Below are 21263 nucleotides of genomic sequence, written 5' to 3' on the forward strand. Positions count from 1 at the left end.
ACAATTATATTATTTAATACTTATGAATGTTATACAAATCTGTTATATGTAGTAATTCACGCACTGTTCTTTCCATATGCTACTCTAGCATGGCTATTATAGCTCATCTCACTATTATTTAGTAATATTAAAATAATTTTTTAGCAATTAAAATAGCAATATTTTCCATATTACAAAGGCTTTGCTGAAAAGTCAGAAGTGAATTTATTATCAGAGGTTAATTGTTTCCAAAACGGAATGTATCCTGCATAGCACAAATGACTCAACAATGAAAATTTTGTTCGAAAAGTGTGCATATAAAAGGCTTTGTCCCTGGAATGCAGCTCTAAGTGGCTCACTATCTAGGTTGAAAATGGCTATGCAGGGTTGTATGTCCTATTTTTCCATGCCTGCACTAAAGATACAATATGGGAATTCAGCTTGGTAATTACTAATACACCACACAGACACAATTACACCCTGTATGCGGCATGAAGGAATCACTTGTGGTCTGCATCCATTACAAAGAGCAGTAGGGGGCCACCACGCAAGACGACAAAATGCTTTACAAGACGGAAGGAGACCAGAGGAGTTGATGTGCACAGATACAAGGACCTTGATTCTTCAAGCAATGATTTAAGTCTCTTTCCATCAATTATCGTCCTTTGTCTCAGGAGCCTTATCACCAGCAGCATGACAGGAACCAAGCAGAACAATGCTCAGACCCGTATAACCCCATGAACTGTGCTGGCATTTCCACACCCTGTTGCTATGTTTGACCTGGTTATTCAGGTTACTTAAGCAAAACAAAAAGAGAGAGAGAAAAAAAGCGTTACCACTGCAAAACTGGTGTATGTAATTTTTTTTTTAAGGCTTACTCAGAATTCCGTTTCTCTAAACTCAAAGCCATCCTACCTTCAAAAATGTTCCTTTTCAAAGTAGTTTCTACTCCCTTTAAAAAATTAAAAGTGAAAACATGCTTGGATGCAAAGTATAGTTGTAAGAAAAGAGACTAAATATTGGTATATCAAGGGGCTACATACGTAACAAGAGAATTCTGTGTCCAAGGGAGCTTAACTAAAATAAGTCAGCCGCTCTTTTTAGCTACAATGAGTCACAGGAATAATTTTCTTTCTGCGAAACTCTTTAAAGTTTCGAGTTTAATTGCAAGCAGTAAGCGGTTTTTATTGTTAACAGTTTTCTCCTGATTACTACATGATGTACATTATTTTACAATACTTTCATTTAAGATGCGTTTTTGAAATACATGTTATAATTATGGACTTTTAAGACTTTAGGAAAGTTAGTTATGGCAGTTGGTCAGATTTCTGTGAAACAAAGCCTTGTCTTTTAGAAAATGTTTACAACCTATGAGAAAAAAAATGTGTCCTGGGGCTAAAATGTTTATTGGCACCTAGAAGTCTGAAGTGAGACTCAGGCCTGCGGTTTTTGGAGGGTACTTTATCATCGCTGCATTCTCAAAGGTTTCTCTGAATGAATAGAACTGGATTACTCAGCCTTCTATTCCACGCCTATTCCTCTCCATTTTCCTTGGCACGAACTAGAGCCAGGCTATTTTTAGTTAGGCAGTTTTCTATTTTTAGACAACTACCAGTTAGAAGACATTTGTTCGGAAAAAATTTAAAAACACACACACACACAAAGGGAGGAGGGAAAGAAGCTTCTCTTCACATATTGTAAAGCAGCCTTCAACCTGTAACTCCAGGCATTTCAGCTGCTTTCAATCTTGGAAAAATAAAGAAAAATTCAGAGTTCAGGGTTTTAAAAATAAACCTTCCCTCTGGCAAACAGACCAAAATACAACAAGCTGTTACTATGTGAAACAGCGGACTACAAAAACAAAGGACATTCTCCAATGATTGAACTGCAAGAAAGGTTGTAGAACTATTAGGTTCTACGAATGTTACACAGGCATGTAACAATTTTCCAGCCTCTCAGCCAGAGGGAGGGTGTTTTAGAAATTAGGGAGGGGGTAGAAGGATCCTCATTTGTACAGTTAAGATGAGGATATCCCATACAGCCTGAAAGTTTCCGTTCTCAACACCAGAGACCCTTTTGTCAAACTTAAAGGTAATTATATTCACTGCATTTTTCAAACATTTGTATTCTATAGAATTTCCCTAAAAATTAAAACCACATGTTTACAGAGAAATAACATATTAAAAAAAAAATCCAGTGTCAATAGGAAACAAAATTAAAGCCTGCTACATATACACATAGATGTGTGTGTGTGTGTATGCATTTGTATATCTCCATCATTATCTTTATTAGTCTTGCTTTTACTTTACATGGGGGAAAAAATGACTTGCAGACTGGTTCAGCCTATCAACTTACTCTACTTATCTTTCAAGGTTGTGTTTTCCCCTCTAACCCACCATGAGATGGATGTTTTCATGGGATCACAACTGAAATTACTTTCTTTTCCTTCAGTTATCCTGCTGCGCCCTAAGTCTTTTCGCAGTTCAAACTGGTGGATAGGATAGTCACCGGTGCATCACCAGTAACTAGCACAAAGTTTTACCACCTGATCTTCATGTTCATGTATATCTGCTGAATGAGGGAACAAATACTGCTGCGCATGCTGTGTCCACAACGGCGTGTCGGCCCTGGAGGACCGTGGACTCCTCATGATCACTGTCACGTTTCCTATGCACTCAGCACAACGCCTCGCACGTAGGGAACACTTCACAAATGCTTGTGGAAAAAACATCAATTCACTAGCCTTTATTAGATCCTTTTAATTTATGTAAGTGCTATCATTATTTATATAAGAATGCAATATTTATTAAGGCATTCCCTGATGGCTCAGTGGGTCAAGAGTCTGCCTGCGATGCAGGAGACGCAATTTCGATCCCTGGGTCGGGAAGATCCCCTGGAGGAGGAAATGGCAACCCACTCCGGTATCCTTGCCTGGAAAACCCATGGACAGAGGAGTCTGGTGGGCTACATGTTCAAGGGGTCAAAACTGAGCGACTAAGCACACATAACTGTTAATAGAAAATGCTATATAATTATTCTTAATGTAAAAAACTGCTGCTTCTCTGTCCTTTGGTAAAACAGCTTAAATTTCCTGAACTTTTCCCTTGATGTTGAAAATAAAGACATCTTACCTAACTTAAAGGCTTCCCTCGTAACTAAGTGGGTAAAGAATCTCTCTGCAATGCAGGAGACCTGGGATTGACCCCTGGGTCAGGAAGACCCTCTGGAAAAGGAAATGGCAACCCACCCCGGTATTCTTGCCTGGAGAATCCTATGGACAGAGGAGCCTGGCAGGCTGCCGTCCATGGGGTCGCACAAAGTCGGACACAGTCGTTAGCGTCTAAACCACCACCTAACGTTACAGTTGACAGTGGGCTCTGACATCGTTTACAGCCATAATCATCCCATCAGCCCTGTGAGCCAGGATGGGTCAGGGTGGACCAACTAACTCAGAACGTTGAACAAGTCAGCCCAGGTTATAGAACTAACGGGTGGTGTTGCCATAACCAGGACTAATCTCTCTCCAAATCTGTGGGGCTTTTAAAGTTCTTTCCTACAAGTAAAATTTAAATGAGAACTCTCACGGTAACGCTTCCAACAACATTCTTTAGGAAAATCACTCTGCAGCTTTCTTTTTCCCCATGTGAAATTAATTCAGAACCACCACCTTTAAGGAGAACCTAGTCAGGAAGCCTGGGAGAAGATAAAATTCCCCGCATACCTAATTAGGAAACATGAGCCTGCGTACGCATGCGCACTCCCTTTCTGGTGGAAAAGCTTAGAGTTGACCTGGTTTCTTTCCGCTCTTCTAGGACTGTCCTTTCCTGTCCCTTCCTCCGTTTTTCCTTCTTCCTCAGGGTTATTTCAACTTCAGTGTTCCCTCCATCCTCTCATCTTGACCCACACAGAATCCCACTGACTTTACAGATATGCCATTCCTGGAGTAAATGACTCCGCATACCTGATGGATCCTCCCTGCCCTGGTACAGACCCTAAGACCCAGTAGGGATGCAGCCAATGCCTGCAGTGGGAATGAAAGATGGAATGGCCGGTGCAAGCTCTCCAGGTCACAGGTCCTTTATTATGTATCCATCAACCATCACGCTAGTTACCTCATCAACAAGAGCGCTGGGTTTGCCAGCTTCATTCTTACACCAGGGATGCTGAATAGAAGGTTTCTGGGGTGACGAACATTTCTGGACCCATCTTGACCAACGGAAGCCACTAGTCACATGTCGATATGGGGCACTTGAAATGTGGCCCGTTAAGAGTGAAGAACTAAACTATTGATTTTTATTAATTTCAATTAATTAAAATGTAAATGGCCACCTGTAGCCATTATTGCAGATCTGTTTCATTTCATCTGAAACCTGGTTATATTATCCAAAGAGAATTCCCATGACAGAAATGACTGACTTTGTCAGGCCACAGGCACTAAATATAGTACTTATTTACAAATGTGTACAGGTAACCTTGAAAAGGGTTTGGTTGCTGGAACTAAAGGGAATAGAGACTGGGGTTGGTTTTAGATTGGAGCTCATTCTCCGGGAAACTTTGACCTGAGTTTTTCTCTTCTAAATGGTTTTCTTGAGGCCACAGTGATGGCATTTGTTTATGACTAAAGAGGCATTTGTATGATATATCAAAAAATAAAGTTTTAAATTCAGAAATTCTTAAATAAGAGTTACTATTATTCATTTTTATATAAGGTTTTTTGTAATAATATTTTATCAGATGTGAGGGAAAAAATCAAATACCCATTGTAGAGTTTACTGTTTATAGTGTTTCTTATCCTAAAACAGTAGCTCTAAATAGTTACTGAGTTTATTTACTAAAACATAAAGATAAGAGATTTAATTGATATGAAGAGGCTTTCAGAATCTAATTAACCTCCCAGCTAGTCATTAACTCTCTGACCTTTAGAAATAATTGACAGGGATTTTTTTTTTTTTTTCTTATTGAAAACTTCCATTAGGTGGCTAAACTTCGGGGTAACACAGAATACACTAAATGCCGTTGAGACGTGACTGGATAACATGCCAAACAGCTATTAGTAAAATGAGATATATTCCCAATAAGATAATCTATCCACCCAATCTGCTGCATCCATATGCAGCATTTGCCTAATTATAGTACTTTTAATGATGGAGTCTGGAGTCTTTTTTCAGAATGTCCTATGAATTACTTTGATCATGAGGGTAATGAGGAATGCAAAGGGGCCACCACTCTCTGTACCCACTGCTAACCATAGACATCAGACTTGCCTGCCGAGTCTGGTCTTGAACTCAGAATCTTCCTTGACACTTGCACTGGGGAGCCACTAGCAGCTGATGGGCATGCACAACGGAGGGGCCAGGAGATGCAGTGCTCAGTTCACTGTAATAACAGGCCTTTTATCTTGTGCTTCCAAAAATGTAATGTACTTGCTTTCAAGAGTTAGTTTAACCGTGTATCGGTTTGAAAACATTTTTTTTATGGTATGAAAAATGTTCACAAATGTACTTTCAAACTCCACGCTTGAGAAAATAGATACTTGGAAAGGCTCTGGCTCCTTGCTACTCAGTTTGGTTCATAGACTAGCAGGATCAGTTATCATCTGGGAGCTTGTTGGAAATACAGACTCTTGGGCCCTGCCCTGTGCTCACTGAATCAGAATCAGCCTTTAAGCAAGATCCCCCCCAGTGATTCAGACTGGGCTGGAGGCATTTTGTCTCAGACCCTCTGAACTCTCTTGTTAGATCCTGGCCGAAGTATCACCATCGCTTCTCTTTTTCCCAGGAATCTACGTATGTTGGTCTGAAAGTCTTTTTACTTTCCACCAGGACTACAAGAAATATCTCTATGTGGTCCCCTGTGCCTTTTTTTTTCCCCTTACATAAAGTGATGAAAGTGAAAGTTGCTCAGTTGTGTCTAACTCTTTGTGACCCCCATAGACTATACAGTCCATGGAATTCTCCAGGCCAGAATACTGGAGTGGGTAGCGCCTTTCCTTTCTCCTGGAATCTTCCCAACCCAGGGGTCGAACCCAGGTCTTGAACCCAGGTCTCCCGCCTTGCAGGTGGATTCTTTACCAGTTGAGCCACAAGGGAAGCCCAAGAATACTGGAGTTAGTAGCCTATTCCTTCTACAGTGGATCTTCTTGACCCAGGAATGGAACTGGGGTCTCCTGCATTGCAGGTGGATTCTTTACCAACTGAGCTATGAGGGAAGCAACAGCCTTTATCCATCTCTGGTTCTCTTGAAAGAGTCTTACCTTTTATTATTATTAGAACATATCTGATTTCAATGAAGAAAATTTGGCAAATTTTAATATTTATACCATCATGATCACAAGTTGTTTATATATTTTTTATATATACATATAAGTATATATACACAGGTATAGATGTATCTGTATATATCCATCCATACATATATATATATATCCATGCATACATGCTCAGTAGCTCAGTTGTGGCCAACTCTTTGTGACCCTATGGACTGTAGCCCACCAGGCTCCTCTATCAGAGGAATTTTCCAGGCAAAAATACTGGAGTGACGTGCCATTTCCTTCTCCAGGGGATCTTCCTGACCTAGGGGATTGAACCCATGTCTCCTGCATCTCCTGTATTGACAGGCAGATTCTTTACCACTGAGCCACCTGGAAAGCCCCATATATATGTGTATATATATGTACATATACATAATATTTATTAAATGTCTACAATATGCTATACATTGAGCTGGCAGTTGAAGTTATAAATGAAACATCATGTCCTTCACAGAGAGGAAGTAGGTTTATAATAATAATTCTTAAAAATGCAGTGAGGCAGTTGAAATAATAAACATCCTTTGATTAAAGACTCATCATCTTTTATTCTGACTCTAGGCAGGATTCTGAAATTGTCCCTAAAGCTTCACTTTTGAGTATTTCATAGCCATATACTTAGCCCAACCCTAAGGAAATAAGAATATTCCACTCTTCGATATCTTATTTGATATATTTTAAAACCAAATAATGTTACCTTTACCTAAGGACTGTCAATGGCTAGAATGCAACATTTGGTTCAAATGTGCAGTCCAACACCAAGTTGTAGGTGTCATGAACTCTGTAAATATTGATAATGATGATTCAGGCTAAATATGTTTCCCCCTTTCACTTTCAGATATTGAGGGAAAAAAATGATGAGGACTTTGGTTTGTTCCAATTCAAGGTGATTCATGGAAAACAATAACAATAAAATGGTGATGGTTAATAATTATAAAGCAGTTTCACTACTGACAAAAGGCTGTATTTTGAAACTTATTGTCTTTTCTGCTCCTACTATTATTAAATAATTTTCTTTTTTATATTAAATAATTTTCTGTTGATTCTGTTAGTACTAAGCCATTAGAGCTGTGTAACGAGAAAGATGAGAGGTAATGTGTTATTGCCTTGTGCATACAACTTGAGTAATCTAACATGCACTTTATTTGTTCAACAGTGATTTTCTTAATAAACGACATGTGAAGCAGCTTTTCATGTTTATAAAATATATGCAAATTAAGCAAGTGCATTATTTTTAAAAAGGAATGGATTTTCAGATTTGATATACAGAAATTCGTTGTGGATTGATGAGAAATATGAATACATTTTAGAACTGTTTCTTTTAGACTTTGGGGAACAAATATAAATTTGATTTACAGAGACAAGCAAAAGTCTTTTAAAGATATATAAACAAAAACAAACATTACAACTTAGGAGAAATATGCGCAAAACCTTTTCTTTTACTGTTTTTAACAAAATAACTTTTTTCCTGTTTTCCTTAGAAGCCTCAACACTGAAGGTTTAAATCTTCATGAAATATACTAATCCTTCAATTTTCAATACTATCTATCCAAAAGCAATTATATGTTTAGTTTAACAGAGGACAAGGCAGAATTACTGAGCTACTTGCAATAAAGACTATTTTAATTATAATTCACAGTAATCTAAGAAGAATTTTTAATGTAGTTCAAGAATATTACTTCTCTAAGTTTCTGGAAAAAAACTGCTTTTCTGAAGAAATTAATTACTAATTATAAAGTTAAATACTAGCCTATGCTGCTTCAAGTAAGTTTAAAATAGTAACAAGGAAGACCTACCATCCTTCCGTTCACAAGCTTCACATTTAAAAAAACAGCACGCATTACCTAGTTCACGTGTCTAGTGCTCCCTGTCAGCCTGGACAACTCAAAAGAACTTTCGAACCAGACGGTAAGCTTACTGATTGACTCTGTGGTTACTGGTGTGGGGGCAAAATGTGCTTTCAGTTTTACGATGAGTGTGTAATTCCAGACTGGTGTCTCTCAAAGTGAACATTTATGCTTTGGATTCTAAAATCTCAAGGCTACACAGTTCTTCACCTCTGAAATGCACTGTTCTAATTTCACACTGCAGAATTAATCCTGGTGTTGATTTGAAAACACAATTAGTTTAAATGCCTCCTTTTTCAGATTTCAGTCTAGACCAGTGCTGTCTCATAGAACTTTCTGGATATCAATGTATTCTACATCTTCCCTTGTCCCATTTGCCGGTCACTAGCCACATGTGACGTCTATGGGGTCGCATAGAGTCAGACACGACTGAAGTGACTTAGCGGCAGCAGCAGCCACATGTGGCCAGTGGCTACTGTATCAGATGGTACAGATTTAGATCACTGTAGTTTTTGATAGTGCTTTGATGAAATTTATAAAATTTTAGTGAACTGTTTCATTGGAACTGTAAAAACATTTTTATACTTTAAACGAGTAACATTATGCTATACGACAATCCCATGGCTATATCCTATTATTAAGTGTCTTCCCCTGTTTATTTTTTCTACAGATATATTCTGATGGTCTAACATTCTCTCAACCTCACATTAAGCCCTGGAGATGTGATGGAAAACAAAATGTGCACTGGCCCTGCCTTCCAGAAGTTTAAAAATCTAGTGTGGAACAAGTAATTGGATAATAGCTTCAACAGTGCTTTGATAGAGAACACAGAACATATTAGATTCCCATATTATAATATAGGAAAAACAATAAACACAAGTTACAGAGCATCTCCAGGATATTTCCAAAAGTATAAACTGGGGCCTGACTTGAATGAAGGATAAATAAAAGCGAAGCAAAGGCCGAGTAAGGAATGTTGAAGACAAAACAAACAGGGCCTGGAGAAGTTGAAGGATATAAGCATCATTAGACAGCTTGAGTACAGGATGGGAACTGGGTGAGGGGGTGGCTGAGGGAAATAACAAAAGGTGAGGCTGGAGAAGAAGAGAATTACAGAGGCTAGATCACGCACGACCTTGTGAGCAATCTTGACCAAGAGGCCTTGAGGGGCCTTGGTTACGTTCCTATCTCCATGCATTCCACGGCACATAGCACATGGCAGGAATTCAGCCAATCTTTGTTCAGTGAATGTATGAAATAATGAAAATTTAACAAATGATCAAACATATAAGTGAATGTTCTTTTTCTTTTAGGAAAAGTATCTATGTAACATATACCTATAAAGCATATATATTTTCATGTATCTATATTTTTATAAGCATAAAATTGAAACCTATTTAATTGGGGAAAGCTCATGTAAAAGAGACATATTTTGACATTTTATATCTACATCTGACTTTTGTAATATACAGTTTGTAAAGTCCAATTCCACTATTGGCTGAATTTGTTTTTCAACAAAAATTACTCTTAATTTTTACCAACTATGTAAAGGTAGTTAACTTATTGATAACCTCCAGGAGCACTGTGGAATACTAAAGTGTATTTTTAAGGCCTTTGCAGACCCAATTCAGGCCTTAATTATTACTGCGCAAGGAGACATTTTGCTAGAACTGTCTTTAAATCCAAAAATAGGAATCAGGTAACAGAAAATAAAATTCCATGTAAATATCACCTCTCATTCTCCCCTTTCTTTTGGCCCCCCTCACTCGCATGCTCCCTCGTTCACCCACACACAGACTCTCCTTCTCATTCTTGCATCTCAAAAAGAAAAGCCAGTAATCTTCTACTGAGAGAGCTGTGAATCAAAGGTTCTTTCTGCAGGGGTAACATCCATCTTTTTGGTTTCCCAGGGAGCAGCTCGGGTCCTTATGTTTTATCCCACGGCCACACAGAGTCACTTAGTCACTAGCCCAGACTAGATGAGCCGCTCAAAGAGAATTACTGAGTCACTGAAGGGTGAGAGGTTCCCTCCCTGGCCAGGTGCTAAGTGATGCTCCCAAGTGGGTTTTGTGGTTAGAAAACATGCGCTGGATATGAGGTAACCTGTCTGGGACTTCTGTCTCTCCAAGGATCACCTGGAATGATCTGGTGATCAACGACCAGTCTGAAGTTTTGCTGAACTGTTTAGCGGAAGCCTTCCTTTCAGCAGTTTGTATTACTTTAATGAGATTATTGCTCCTTTGCCCTCTGATTGTTCCCAAGCTAATTTTTGCCTGTTTCATATCCTTAACACGAAGGCCTGTCTCCCAGTTCAGAAGTCCTTGAGAGGTACTGAACATAAGCTGGTGCCTGCTAAATCCTTGCTGAGTGAAGAAATGGCTCTACAGGCTTACAGCATGTCCCCTGGGACCTGAGATCTTCAGTTCATCCTGAAGTGCTCAGCCCCACGTCTCCTTCCAGAAAGAGCCCAGCATCAACTGTGGGAGTCGGCAGGCAGCCAAGAGAACCAGGAGTGGCGCTAGACAGGCGCAAGGGGATGAAGGAAGCAGTTTCTGAATACCATCAGAGCCTCCACTGAATTTCCACAGCCTCACCAGCTACCATTTTGGGTAATAACCTAGTATACTTGTCATATAGTTAAATAAAATGGACTTTCTTCAAAGGAAGTGTTTTTAACACAACAATTGTTTTTCTTTCTCCCCTAACCAGTGGATTAAAAACTTAACACATTTACAAAATCTGGCATATTTATATATTGTATCTAAACAGATATTCAAGCTGCATTATAATATAATAATAAAAAAAACCCCGATCCCAGTCTGTCTATTAAGTCTTTGTAAGTCTTTGTGCCATTGTAACAGTTGTGCTAATTATCAAGCAAAGACATGATAATTACGAAGAGCTTTTTTGCTAAAAGAAGGAATCTCTTTCAACACCCACGCGCTGCACAATTTCCTATGACCTGTAACACTACTCTGGTATGGCCCAGAAATTTGTATTTCAGGCTGAAAACTGGGAATCATGTTATTCCTCTCTCTTTGCAGATCTTTTTTTTTCTTGTGAGTAAACTGTTTTCAGAGGGTTAAGGGAGAGGGATAATGGTCCAAATGGGAAATATAAAACTAATGACCCTTCATGAAACATATTATGCTCCTCATTAAACTTCCTCAGTTAAGTGTATTCCAGTAAATTAAAATAAATAGGATTTAAAATTTTACCCAGGAGTAGTAAACTATCCTAACTTTCAACTTTGTGTTAGATCTGTTCTAAGAATAGATTTCTCAAGTCTCTGATGCATCGCAGGTTCTTAGCCTGCAACACAATTTATGTCTTCATCTTGCAGAGGTCTTCAAACTTCGTGTGTTTAAGAATTACTTTGGGAAACTTAATACAAATACAGCTTCCCACCGAGATCCCTTCTTCTTCACCAAGGATCTCAGGCACACTGATTTCAGTGAAATGCACTTTAAAAAATACTCTCTGTACTTTTGTGGTACAAACTTTGTCAAGCTTAGGGATCCCACTTGACTGCTTTCTCCATCATCTCAGTTATTACTACAGTGTGGGAAAGTCAAATGGTGAAGACTGTTGTGATTCAGGTAGTTGAGCAGGCCAGTCCCGAATCATGATAGACTTATATGTGATTTTCAGAGAATCAAAGCATCTCTAGTTTTGATCTAGGAGCCTCAGAATGTCTTTTTGAGAGATTCAGAACTTTAATCTATTGATGTTAAGGGCAGGATAATGATGGAATTGCTACTCTACTCTACTATTTTTGCTTTTTAAAGAATTACATTGTACAAAGCTTTCAAACTCACTGTCCTCATTTTTGAGATGAGAAAACTTCAGACCTGAGAAGTAGCCAGCTTGTCACCCAGTAAGACTGCGCAAGGCAAAGCCCTGTGACCTTCAACTCAGTGTTCTTCTCATGACTGTGAAGAAGTCTGGTTGAGATACCCATCTGTCCCAGAATATGAAAATCTCTAGAGTATGTAAAGTTTTAACTCTCCTTTAAACCAGAGTATATTCCTGAGCAAAGTCCACAGAAGATAATTTTATAGATTTTTAAACTCCTAGGAAAACAAATCTAAAAAATCAAGTTTTCACCTAGATTAATACAGTTCAACTGCAGTTCCCACCATATGAAGGACAGGCACAGTTCAAGTTTGATGACAAATTCCAATTTGATTTTTTTGTTGTTCTGCAATGCTTATTGTAATGATTTTGGTAATGAAGTGGAGTTCTGAGTACAAAGTTCTGTCTTTAGAACTAATGTTAACTGTGTGTGAATGTATACAAGCATGCATGTGAAAGCACTTTCACACATGAAAACACTTACGAGGTTTGACAACTGTTAATATTTATGTATTTTCACATTTATATCTGTGCATGAATAAAATGCTATCTGAAATACATACTAGGTAAATTTTATAAATGATCTTAAATTTCAAGATCAAGGCAAGCCCACAATTAGAATCATCAGTGAAACACTAAATGTGTAGCAATGCAAATCTGAAAGTATTTTAAAATACACATATTAGGTCTACTTATCATCTACTTTTGTTTCTCTGAAATTATTTGCTTGGTCTTATTAGGCAAAAAATTTTAAAAAAATTAAAAAACTTTCAAATAAAAGTAAAGAAATGAGAATTAATCTTAGACAGTTATAACAGGTAAAAGAGAGGATGGATGTAAGAGGCAGATTAATTTGATCAGGAACAGAACTACATTTTTTCATAATATGGAACCAGTTAAAGCAATGGCAAGAAAAACTTGTATTCTGGTAGACTGATTCTGAATACATACTTCTGAAACATTTACTTTCTCTTAATTCTGGAAAAGCAGTCATAATCAAGGAAACCATGAGGAGAAAGACAGGTGGGGAAAATAGATGGGGACATCTTATCTCTGAATAATGGGGATATATACCTCATTATACCTCTTCCTTTTTGGTTTAGTAGTCATTGCTTACAAAGGGTACTTAAGGCAATAACATTTAAATAGGATACATGTGGGAAACATTTAAAATTGTATGGCAATGTTACTTATGGTAACAGATAAAAAATATTTTTGAGTTTCAACAGGGTGCTTACTTATTTTTGGCACAATGGAACCATGTTTTAAATCTAACTTGGATAAAACACCAAGTGACATTTAGAAATTCATTTCCATCAGATTTCTGACTCTATGTGTATCAATACGCTATATTAAATTATATGATTTGGGGGAAAAAACACTTCTGGGAGAATAACTATCTTTACTCTTTCAGCAAGAATATATTAGGAAGAATGAATTAGAAAGAAGAGACAATGTGAAAACCAAATGAAAAGTCACAGTGAGCTCACTTTTTTTTCTTTGACTATACTGTCAAAGCATATACTTAAAAGAAATCATGAGAAGTATATACTTTAGTATACACTTAAAAGAAATCATGAGATGTCATCTAAAATGTGGGTGAGCTGTCCCGTAGCCACACTTCCCATTTCTGGTGGCCTGACACTGGGGTGCACAAGGACGACTCAAGAAGGATGAGACTGATAATCTGACAAGGTGCCTGGTTTCTAGCAAGGAGCAGACTCACTGAGTCCCTACGATTATACCACTCTCACTTTGCACTGGGGGCTACAGAGAGAGGGTGGAGTAATAACTGGGGCAACGACTCTGGGTACACCTGCGGGCGTATACACCTTTTAGGAAAGGAAGCTGTGCTCGCGTGGAGGCCGGGAGGAGAGGAGGGAAGGTTGAGGGCAGGCGGCTGTGCCGGCTCGGGGCCCAGCAGGCGCGCGCACGCTCACCTCCACGATGTCCGAGTTCGTCCTGCTCTCGTGCGGTTCGTTGTACTCGGTGTACTTGAGCAGCACCTTGTCCATGTCCGTGCTGGCGTACTGGAACAGCTTGTTGGTGCTGTTGAAAATGATCAGCGCGATCTCACAGTCACACAGCACGCTCAGTTCGTATGCCTTCTTCATCAACCCGAATTTCCTCTTTGTAAACGTCACCTGGAAGCAAGCAAGCAGGCGGGTTTTTTCAGAAAAAAAAAGCACACCTTGAAAAACAAAACAGTACTTTTTTCCCTTTGTAACACCAAGTGCGTTGTGATCGGAGCCCTTGGCACTAACGCGTCTGGAAAGAGAGCAAAGAGATCTAAAACTAATTTCTGCTTAGAATTGGAAAATGTGTGATTTCTAGCTTGCTGCTGAATGCAGAAACTAAATGCCAGACTTCGTGTAGGGTGTTGTAGGGATGGTGACCTGGGAGTTGTTTCGTTGAGCAATTCAAGATTAAAAAAAAAAGTCAATTTCAGCAGTGTTAGCATACTTCTTAATTATAAATCTGGAGCTTCTATTTTGGCTACTTGAAGACTGGACATGACATTATGGACATAGTATTTTAGATCTGTGTTCAAAACTTCTCAAAATTGTTTAGTCTCATGCCGTTTAACTGAAAACACTTGAAGAGATCTGACTGTACTTTCAGACAGAGTAGTATTCTGTTTTCTAGAAATCCAGCAGGGAGTTGGGAAGAGCTTTAGCCATAACACTGTTAGGGTCTTGGTTTCATTCTTCTGTGTCCCTTTCGTGCTCTCCCAAGCCAGAAATTCTATTGCTATCTTTGCCTTTCTCTTCTTTTACTCCAATCTATGACCAAGTTCCATAATTCCTTTCCTCAAAATATCTCTCAGGTTCACGCTTCCTCGTCTATTTCCCAGGCGTCTTTATCATTCCCGTCTTTATCAGCTTCCTGTCCTAGGCAATCTTCCTGTCTGAAACCATTCCCTCCTCATTTCATCCTAATCTTCAAAACCTCACTCTTGTCACTGCCTTTTCTTCCTGATGAGTCGGCTACAGGAGCTCCTCTGGCTTCAAACACTTCCACCTGCCAATGCAACCAACTACAAGCATGCATTTCACTGTTTCCAATTTCAGTTTTGAGTAAACTCCACTTTGCCCACCCAAAACCATGAACGTTCTTAAGTATAAGCCTGTATACTTTGTGGTCCAGTGTTTCCCAGCAGGTCTTTTGTAGAATAGCATTTCTATAAAATGCCCCTTAAGACTGAAGTTCAAGGGTTCAATACAAGTAGGAAATGAGGCACAGTGGTATATTAAGGGCTGTGCAACTTTTTAAAACTTCAACCTGCTTTCCAAACTTCTTGTTGACAGAATGTTTATTTCTTTGCTTATTTATTTTGAGGAGCACTTGTTGTCATTCTTCAGAACAAGGGTTTCTGAAGTATCTACCTGGGGAAATCCTGACTGACTGAATTATTATGATCAAAGGTGAGCCTTAAAATCCCCCCCCACTACCTTCAAATCCAACTTATCTTGCAGAGATCAGCTCAGCTTTATCTACTACCTACCTGCTTGTAATTCCTAAATCTTGAGTCCTTATCTGTCTTCAGAAACCCAATGAATGTTCTCCACTCCTGTGTCTAGTTACAAGTTTTAGGAATGTCATACTCCCAAAGCCCAAATTTCATCTTCAACCTCGAATCTGCTCCCCTTCCTGGGTCCCCGATCTCATCGTAAACTCAGTCACCCAAACCAGAGACTACTGAGTGGACTGCGAACGCCCCCTCATCCCACACTCCTAAATACATGCGTTGACAGGAAGTAGGGACTAGCAGACAGAAAAGCTGACTTCCTGGTCTCCTCACTGCCCCCACCCCCACTTTTGTTAATACTTGTTTTACCTATCATCTTTTGCTTTTTCTTATAGTTTTCACATTTTATAACTTGTATGACTTTCTGGGTGATCATTGGCTTAATGTCTGTCTTCCATTATGCTGCACATTCCATAAGAGCATGGACCATTTTTATTTTGCCCACTGCTGTATCCCCAGTGCCTAGAACGCAGACATATGGGCACAGGGTAAAGATCTATTGTCTAAAAATTAAATGGCAAAAACTATTATGTTGTTTTTTAGAAATATCAAAATGATAGATGTTATATAAAACTGTGGGGACTTCCCTGGCTGCCCAGGGGTTAAGACTTTGCCTTTCAATGCAGGGGGTGTGGGTTTGATCCCCAGTCAGGAAGGTAAGATCCCACATGCTGTGGGGCCAAAAAACCCAAACATAAGACAGAAGCAATACTGTAACAAATTCAGTAAAGACTTTAAAAATGACAGTCCACAATAAAAAAAAAATCTTTAAAAAAGTTCGAAAAAAAAAAATACTGTGATAGCTTTCCCCACCAAATTTTCATTTAGCAGCTCATAAGCAGAACTTTAGAAAGATAAACCTATACTTTACTAATGATTATATTCTTATATCACATCTGCATGGAAGGCAGTATGACAGAAAGAGAAGAACGTGGGGTATGGATTCAGGGGATCCTAGATTTCAACGCAGACCTGCTATTTATTAGCCCTGAGAAATTAACTTCTTCAAATTTGATTTTTCTCCGAGTTTGACTTTTCATTTATAAAATGGTGATAGCACCTACTCTTGAGGTTGCTGCAATGATTATATAAAATAACATATGTACAATATTCAGTTCAGTTAAGCTTTGCATTTAAAGTAGAAGCTCAATAAATCTCAGTTTTTATCCCTTTCTTGGTTGACTTATAGGAAAAGAACTTACAAAATATACCTGTCTTAGTGGCTCAGAGTCTACTGATCAAGGTTATTTGAAGATCTTACTACAGTCTTCCTGATAGAAAGATAAAACTGAACTATGGAGTCTCCACTGATCATTCTTTGGAAAATACAGCATTTAGATATTTACCAGCTGACACCAGATAGTCAAAATCTACTAAGCTTCAACATGGATAATTTTTCTTTGTAATATCTGCCAGTCTCACCTTCTATTTTATGTTTATTAACTGCCTTACTAAAAAGTACTTCAAATAAAATACAGCTAGTGTTTTCATATTTGATTATCATGCTACTTTAGAAACTTTTTTTATTCTGGTTCATTCAGATGAGTCATGATTAGTATTAGGGATGAGCTAAATAAAGACTCTTTTGGAATGGATAAAAATCATCACTATTAATTATACAGATTTATACAAATTCTCTTAGATGTAGTTTAGTTATGCAGACGTACTTGCACATTGGTATTTGTTTAGTGAAATAGGTTACAGAGGCATTCAGTGCAGAAGGCACTGACCCAAAATACTTTCATATATCTAAAACCACTTTTAATCAGACTTTCATGACCACAAACTGTAGGTGGAATGTCTCAATACAGTATGGTTTCTGTCGTACTCAAACCTCAGAATTTAGCACGTTACAACACTCACCATCAAAGTACATTTCGGCACAAAAATATCATTAAAGCCACTATTTGTGTTTACTTTTAGGTACTCCTCAACATTTGTGTAACCAAATAGGCTGCTGGATAATGCATACTTATTTAATAATACCTGTCAAAAAAGTCAGTGCATATAGCTTCTTTTCATTAAAACTGCAGACTGAAATGATAACTGTACTAAAGCATTTAAGAAAACATCTTCAAAATCTACTCTTAATTGTGCTAAATTTAATTCTGTATTATATTCATATTCTTCATAGCATACTCAAAATGTATTTTATAATGCTTTTTCTCATTGTTCACAGTTAGATAAAATTGTTTTTGAGCATTAAGCTTTCTTAAGAGAACTGGGATATTACTCTTCATTTAAAATATGCCACTCAATGACAAAGATTGCAATTCAGAGCTTTTACACTAAAATATAATAATGTATTGTAATGATTACATTTTTCATAACTTGAGAATAGTTTGTAATGGGGACAAGTCCATTTCTACTTCAATAACATATTCGAACCTTAGGTGACATGGAAAACTGTTTTTACAGTAGTTAGGCAAAGAGATTCTCTTTTCCAGTGTTACATCAATCAAGGTGTACCGAGAAGAGAATAAAACCAATACTGTTTAAGTGGGCACTACAATTTACATTCAGTTTTCAAAATCAAAGAGATTTCACATGTAACATACATATGGGAAGCAAGACGACTCTGTAAACATTGAGCATTTTATGTTTCTTTCTCATTACCTCTTGAAACAGCCCCAAATGTAATAATGATGATGTTTTATTAAGACATTTCAGTATTAAGTTGTTTATTAGTCTCGGGTTTTAAATCCTAGCATAAGGGCAGGGATCACACATCTCATGCTGATAATTACTCTAGAACTTATTAGGTATGAATCAGGGCTTGGAATTAGAATTTTAAATTGAGAAAAGGCACATTCATTAATTATAGAACTTTTGACAAACCTTCATTATGAGACATATTCTAATATTACAGAGTTGACTGGTTGTCTGAGTTTGCCTCTCCCTGAAGACACCATGTCTGGCCTCACAAAGACTGACCAATAGATACTCAATCAATGAATGGATTTTGGAATGGTGTTTTAAACTCTGAATGTCTTAATAAAATTTTCCACTAAAAGTAGATACTTTTTAAAACTTGTGTTTTTAATATATTATTTTTTCCTGAAGTAAGAAGAAAATAATTCAAAAAGCTCAGAAAAAAGTGAACTTTATTCCTTGCCCTGATGACTCACCATGAAAGACAGACAAGTGTGAAGGTAAAAACTAAATTTTACAATCACAGGAAACAGAAGTAAAGGGGGAGGATCTAAGAGTTCAAATGACTGCATTCAACTGAGCAAAAATTTATTGAACTTTCTAATGAGTTCAGATTTTTAAAGAACATATATTTGGCAAAGCATTTGATGAACTCCTCATCATAATATTATAGATTTGAGATTAGCTGGTAGCAATTTAGATGATTTAAATATGAATTAATTAACCAGTGTTAAGTTTAAAGACAGTCTCTTGCAATGGACCAAGGAGTTGAGTAACTTTCCTGTCCGAGGCACCATTTTTATCACTGGTGTAGAGGAAGATGTAGCCGCCGTGTTTATCAAATCTGCATACAAGACAAGTCTGGGTAATAACCCAATACATGGTAGAGTCTCGATCCATACATAGCTTCCTCTACATACTGGAAAGCTGGGTCACAAATAAGATAACAGAGATAATGTTAAAGACTTCATTTGTATTTAAAAAAGAATTATGTAATCTCAGGTTGGAGGAAAACTAACGGGATAGCTGATTATGGGAAAAGGTTCTAAAGTTACAGTGTTTCACAGTGGGAATTAATTATCCTAATGATCTCTCTGTTAGTCAGCACCAACTAATCTTTGGTACTATATTCAGCTCTGAGAATTTTAAGAAGACATTGACGATACCAACAAAATTAGAGCATCTATAGGATGGCAAACAAGTTGATGTATGGTCTGAGAATAATTTTGCTGGCGAAATCATTGAGGGAATTTGGAATGTTAAGCCAGAAATGCCAAACACTTTCCAAGATCTGCAGACTTCGTGGCCCTGTGAAGAGGCAGATGAGTTATTCTGTCTTATTCTATAGAGTGGAGTTAGCAAGCACTGCTGAAAATCATAGTGGTTCAAAATAAAAGGGAAACCTAGTGATGAGACTGTCCGACAGCGGACCTAGCCTCATGAAGTTAAGAAGCAGTTCTTTCCTGAATATGTTCAAGTAGGGTGCGTATCAAGGAAGGTGTAGAAGGCGTTCCTGAATTAAACAAGAAGCTGGACTAGAGATCTTTAAAATATTTATTCCAGATTTTAGATGTTCAGATTCTATGCCTGGGTAGCACAGACCTTCGGGTGAAGGGGAAGTTTAGAGTGAATGAAATACGATTTCCAACAAGAATCTATTTCTGCAATTTCATTTTGTAGAATGCTTTATATTTTGGTTACTCAATCTCATCAATATATTACCATAATCACTTCTAATTTTCATATTCCAAGAAATAAAACTAGATCACTTTTTTTTTTTGCAGTCAGAAGAGATATTAAAAAAGACTCTAAAGAACTGGAGTGGACAGTATTAAATTATGTATAGCACAGAAAAACAACTGTCCAGATTGATAAAATAACAAATTCACATTGTTAAAATATTTTGAAAGAAGCAGTATCTATACATTGTTACTGAGGCTCTGTGCTGTGGAAGCAAAAACATGGGAACTGAAAATCAAGTCTAAGCTCTGCCATGTATGATCTGTGTGCCCTTAGCCTTGGGTAAATTGTTTAACTTATCAGTCCCCCGGTATCCTCATCTGTAAAATGAAGGTAATAACAGGCATCCTACAGAGTTATGATGAGAGTTAAACTAAGGAACACACAAGTGTCAGTGACTTGTTGACTGTGAAACATGGTACAAGGTAGGTAGTATTTTTTTTCTGAAATGTGAGGCTCAATCACTTATTATATATACTGCAAAAGACTGCTCTCCTAAGATCTGCTAGCTTGTTTCACCATTATCATGTTTAAGTTTCTCTCTCAACTAAACCTCAAGCTTCACTTGAAGGCTGGAACATCTCCCGTTTGCTCTTGTAAACTGAAGTCCCAGAACAATGCTTGGCTCAATATTTGCTGAATGAATAAATGGATAGATGGATGGAATAATTATTCATTTTTTTTTTTGTAATTCAAAATGAATCTCTATGCAAACTCAAACTATGTTAATAGGAAATTTGCCACTAAGGGAGAAAATTTCACATAGTTATTTTTCTTTCTTTTTGTCACATTAACTTACAGTTTACTGTAAGTATGTTTTTAAACATACATTTGGTAAAAATGAATAGGAGAAAAACTGGACTGGGTCAGATCTTGTGTGGGGGCTTGTTGGTGAAATTGGAGCATATATTTTTTATAATTGTTTTTAGATAAGAGTGTTGACTTTGGTGACTTTTTTTCTAAGAAGTTCAAAGACTTTATAAGCTATCTTGCTACATCTGACAGCATCTCTTTGAAGTTATTATTTGGCACAGCTTATCATCCCCATTTCTCAGATGACACTGCAAACAAAGGCATGAATTGCCTTATTCCAGGGTCACAGAACTAGTCCTTGATGAACCAGAAATAGAGCCCTCTTCACACAACATCCATCTTTCTTCCCATTAGTCGGTGTTCCTTCCCTCTTTTAGATAACTGCATTTTAGGGGCTGAAAGTCAGCAGAACATGGACCTTGACAGCCACTCATCAAGCATTGTGCAAGCACCCCAAGAAATGGCAGCAATTCTGAGGAGCAGAAGACGCAAAGGAGTGGCACAACTTGTTAATTAGTATAAGGATAGCTTTCTAGGCTAA

At 37.7% G+C, this 21263-nt stretch overlaps 1 protein-coding gene across 16 annotated transcripts in view; it reads right to left on the reverse strand.

The window, feature by feature from the left end:
* Positions 1 to 21263, reverse strand: part of MEF2C (myocyte enhancer factor 2C) — a 173830-nt gene that overhangs the window by 65775 nt on the left and 86792 nt on the right. For all 16 annotated transcript variants that reach the window (XM_020875436.2, XM_020875435.2, XM_020875442.2 and 13 more), the window contains one exon: positions 13929 to 14132. In XM_020875436.2, the coding sequence (XP_020731095.1) occupies positions 13929 to 14132 (204 nt within the window). The remainder of the gene's footprint in view (positions 1 to 13928; positions 14133 to 21263) is intronic.

The sequence above is a fragment of the Odocoileus virginianus genome, chromosome 3 (assembly GCF_023699985.2).
Source record: "Odocoileus virginianus isolate 20LAN1187 ecotype Illinois chromosome 3, Ovbor_1.2, whole genome shotgun sequence".
Taxonomy (NCBI): Eukaryota; Metazoa; Chordata; class Mammalia; order Artiodactyla; family Cervidae; genus Odocoileus; species Odocoileus virginianus.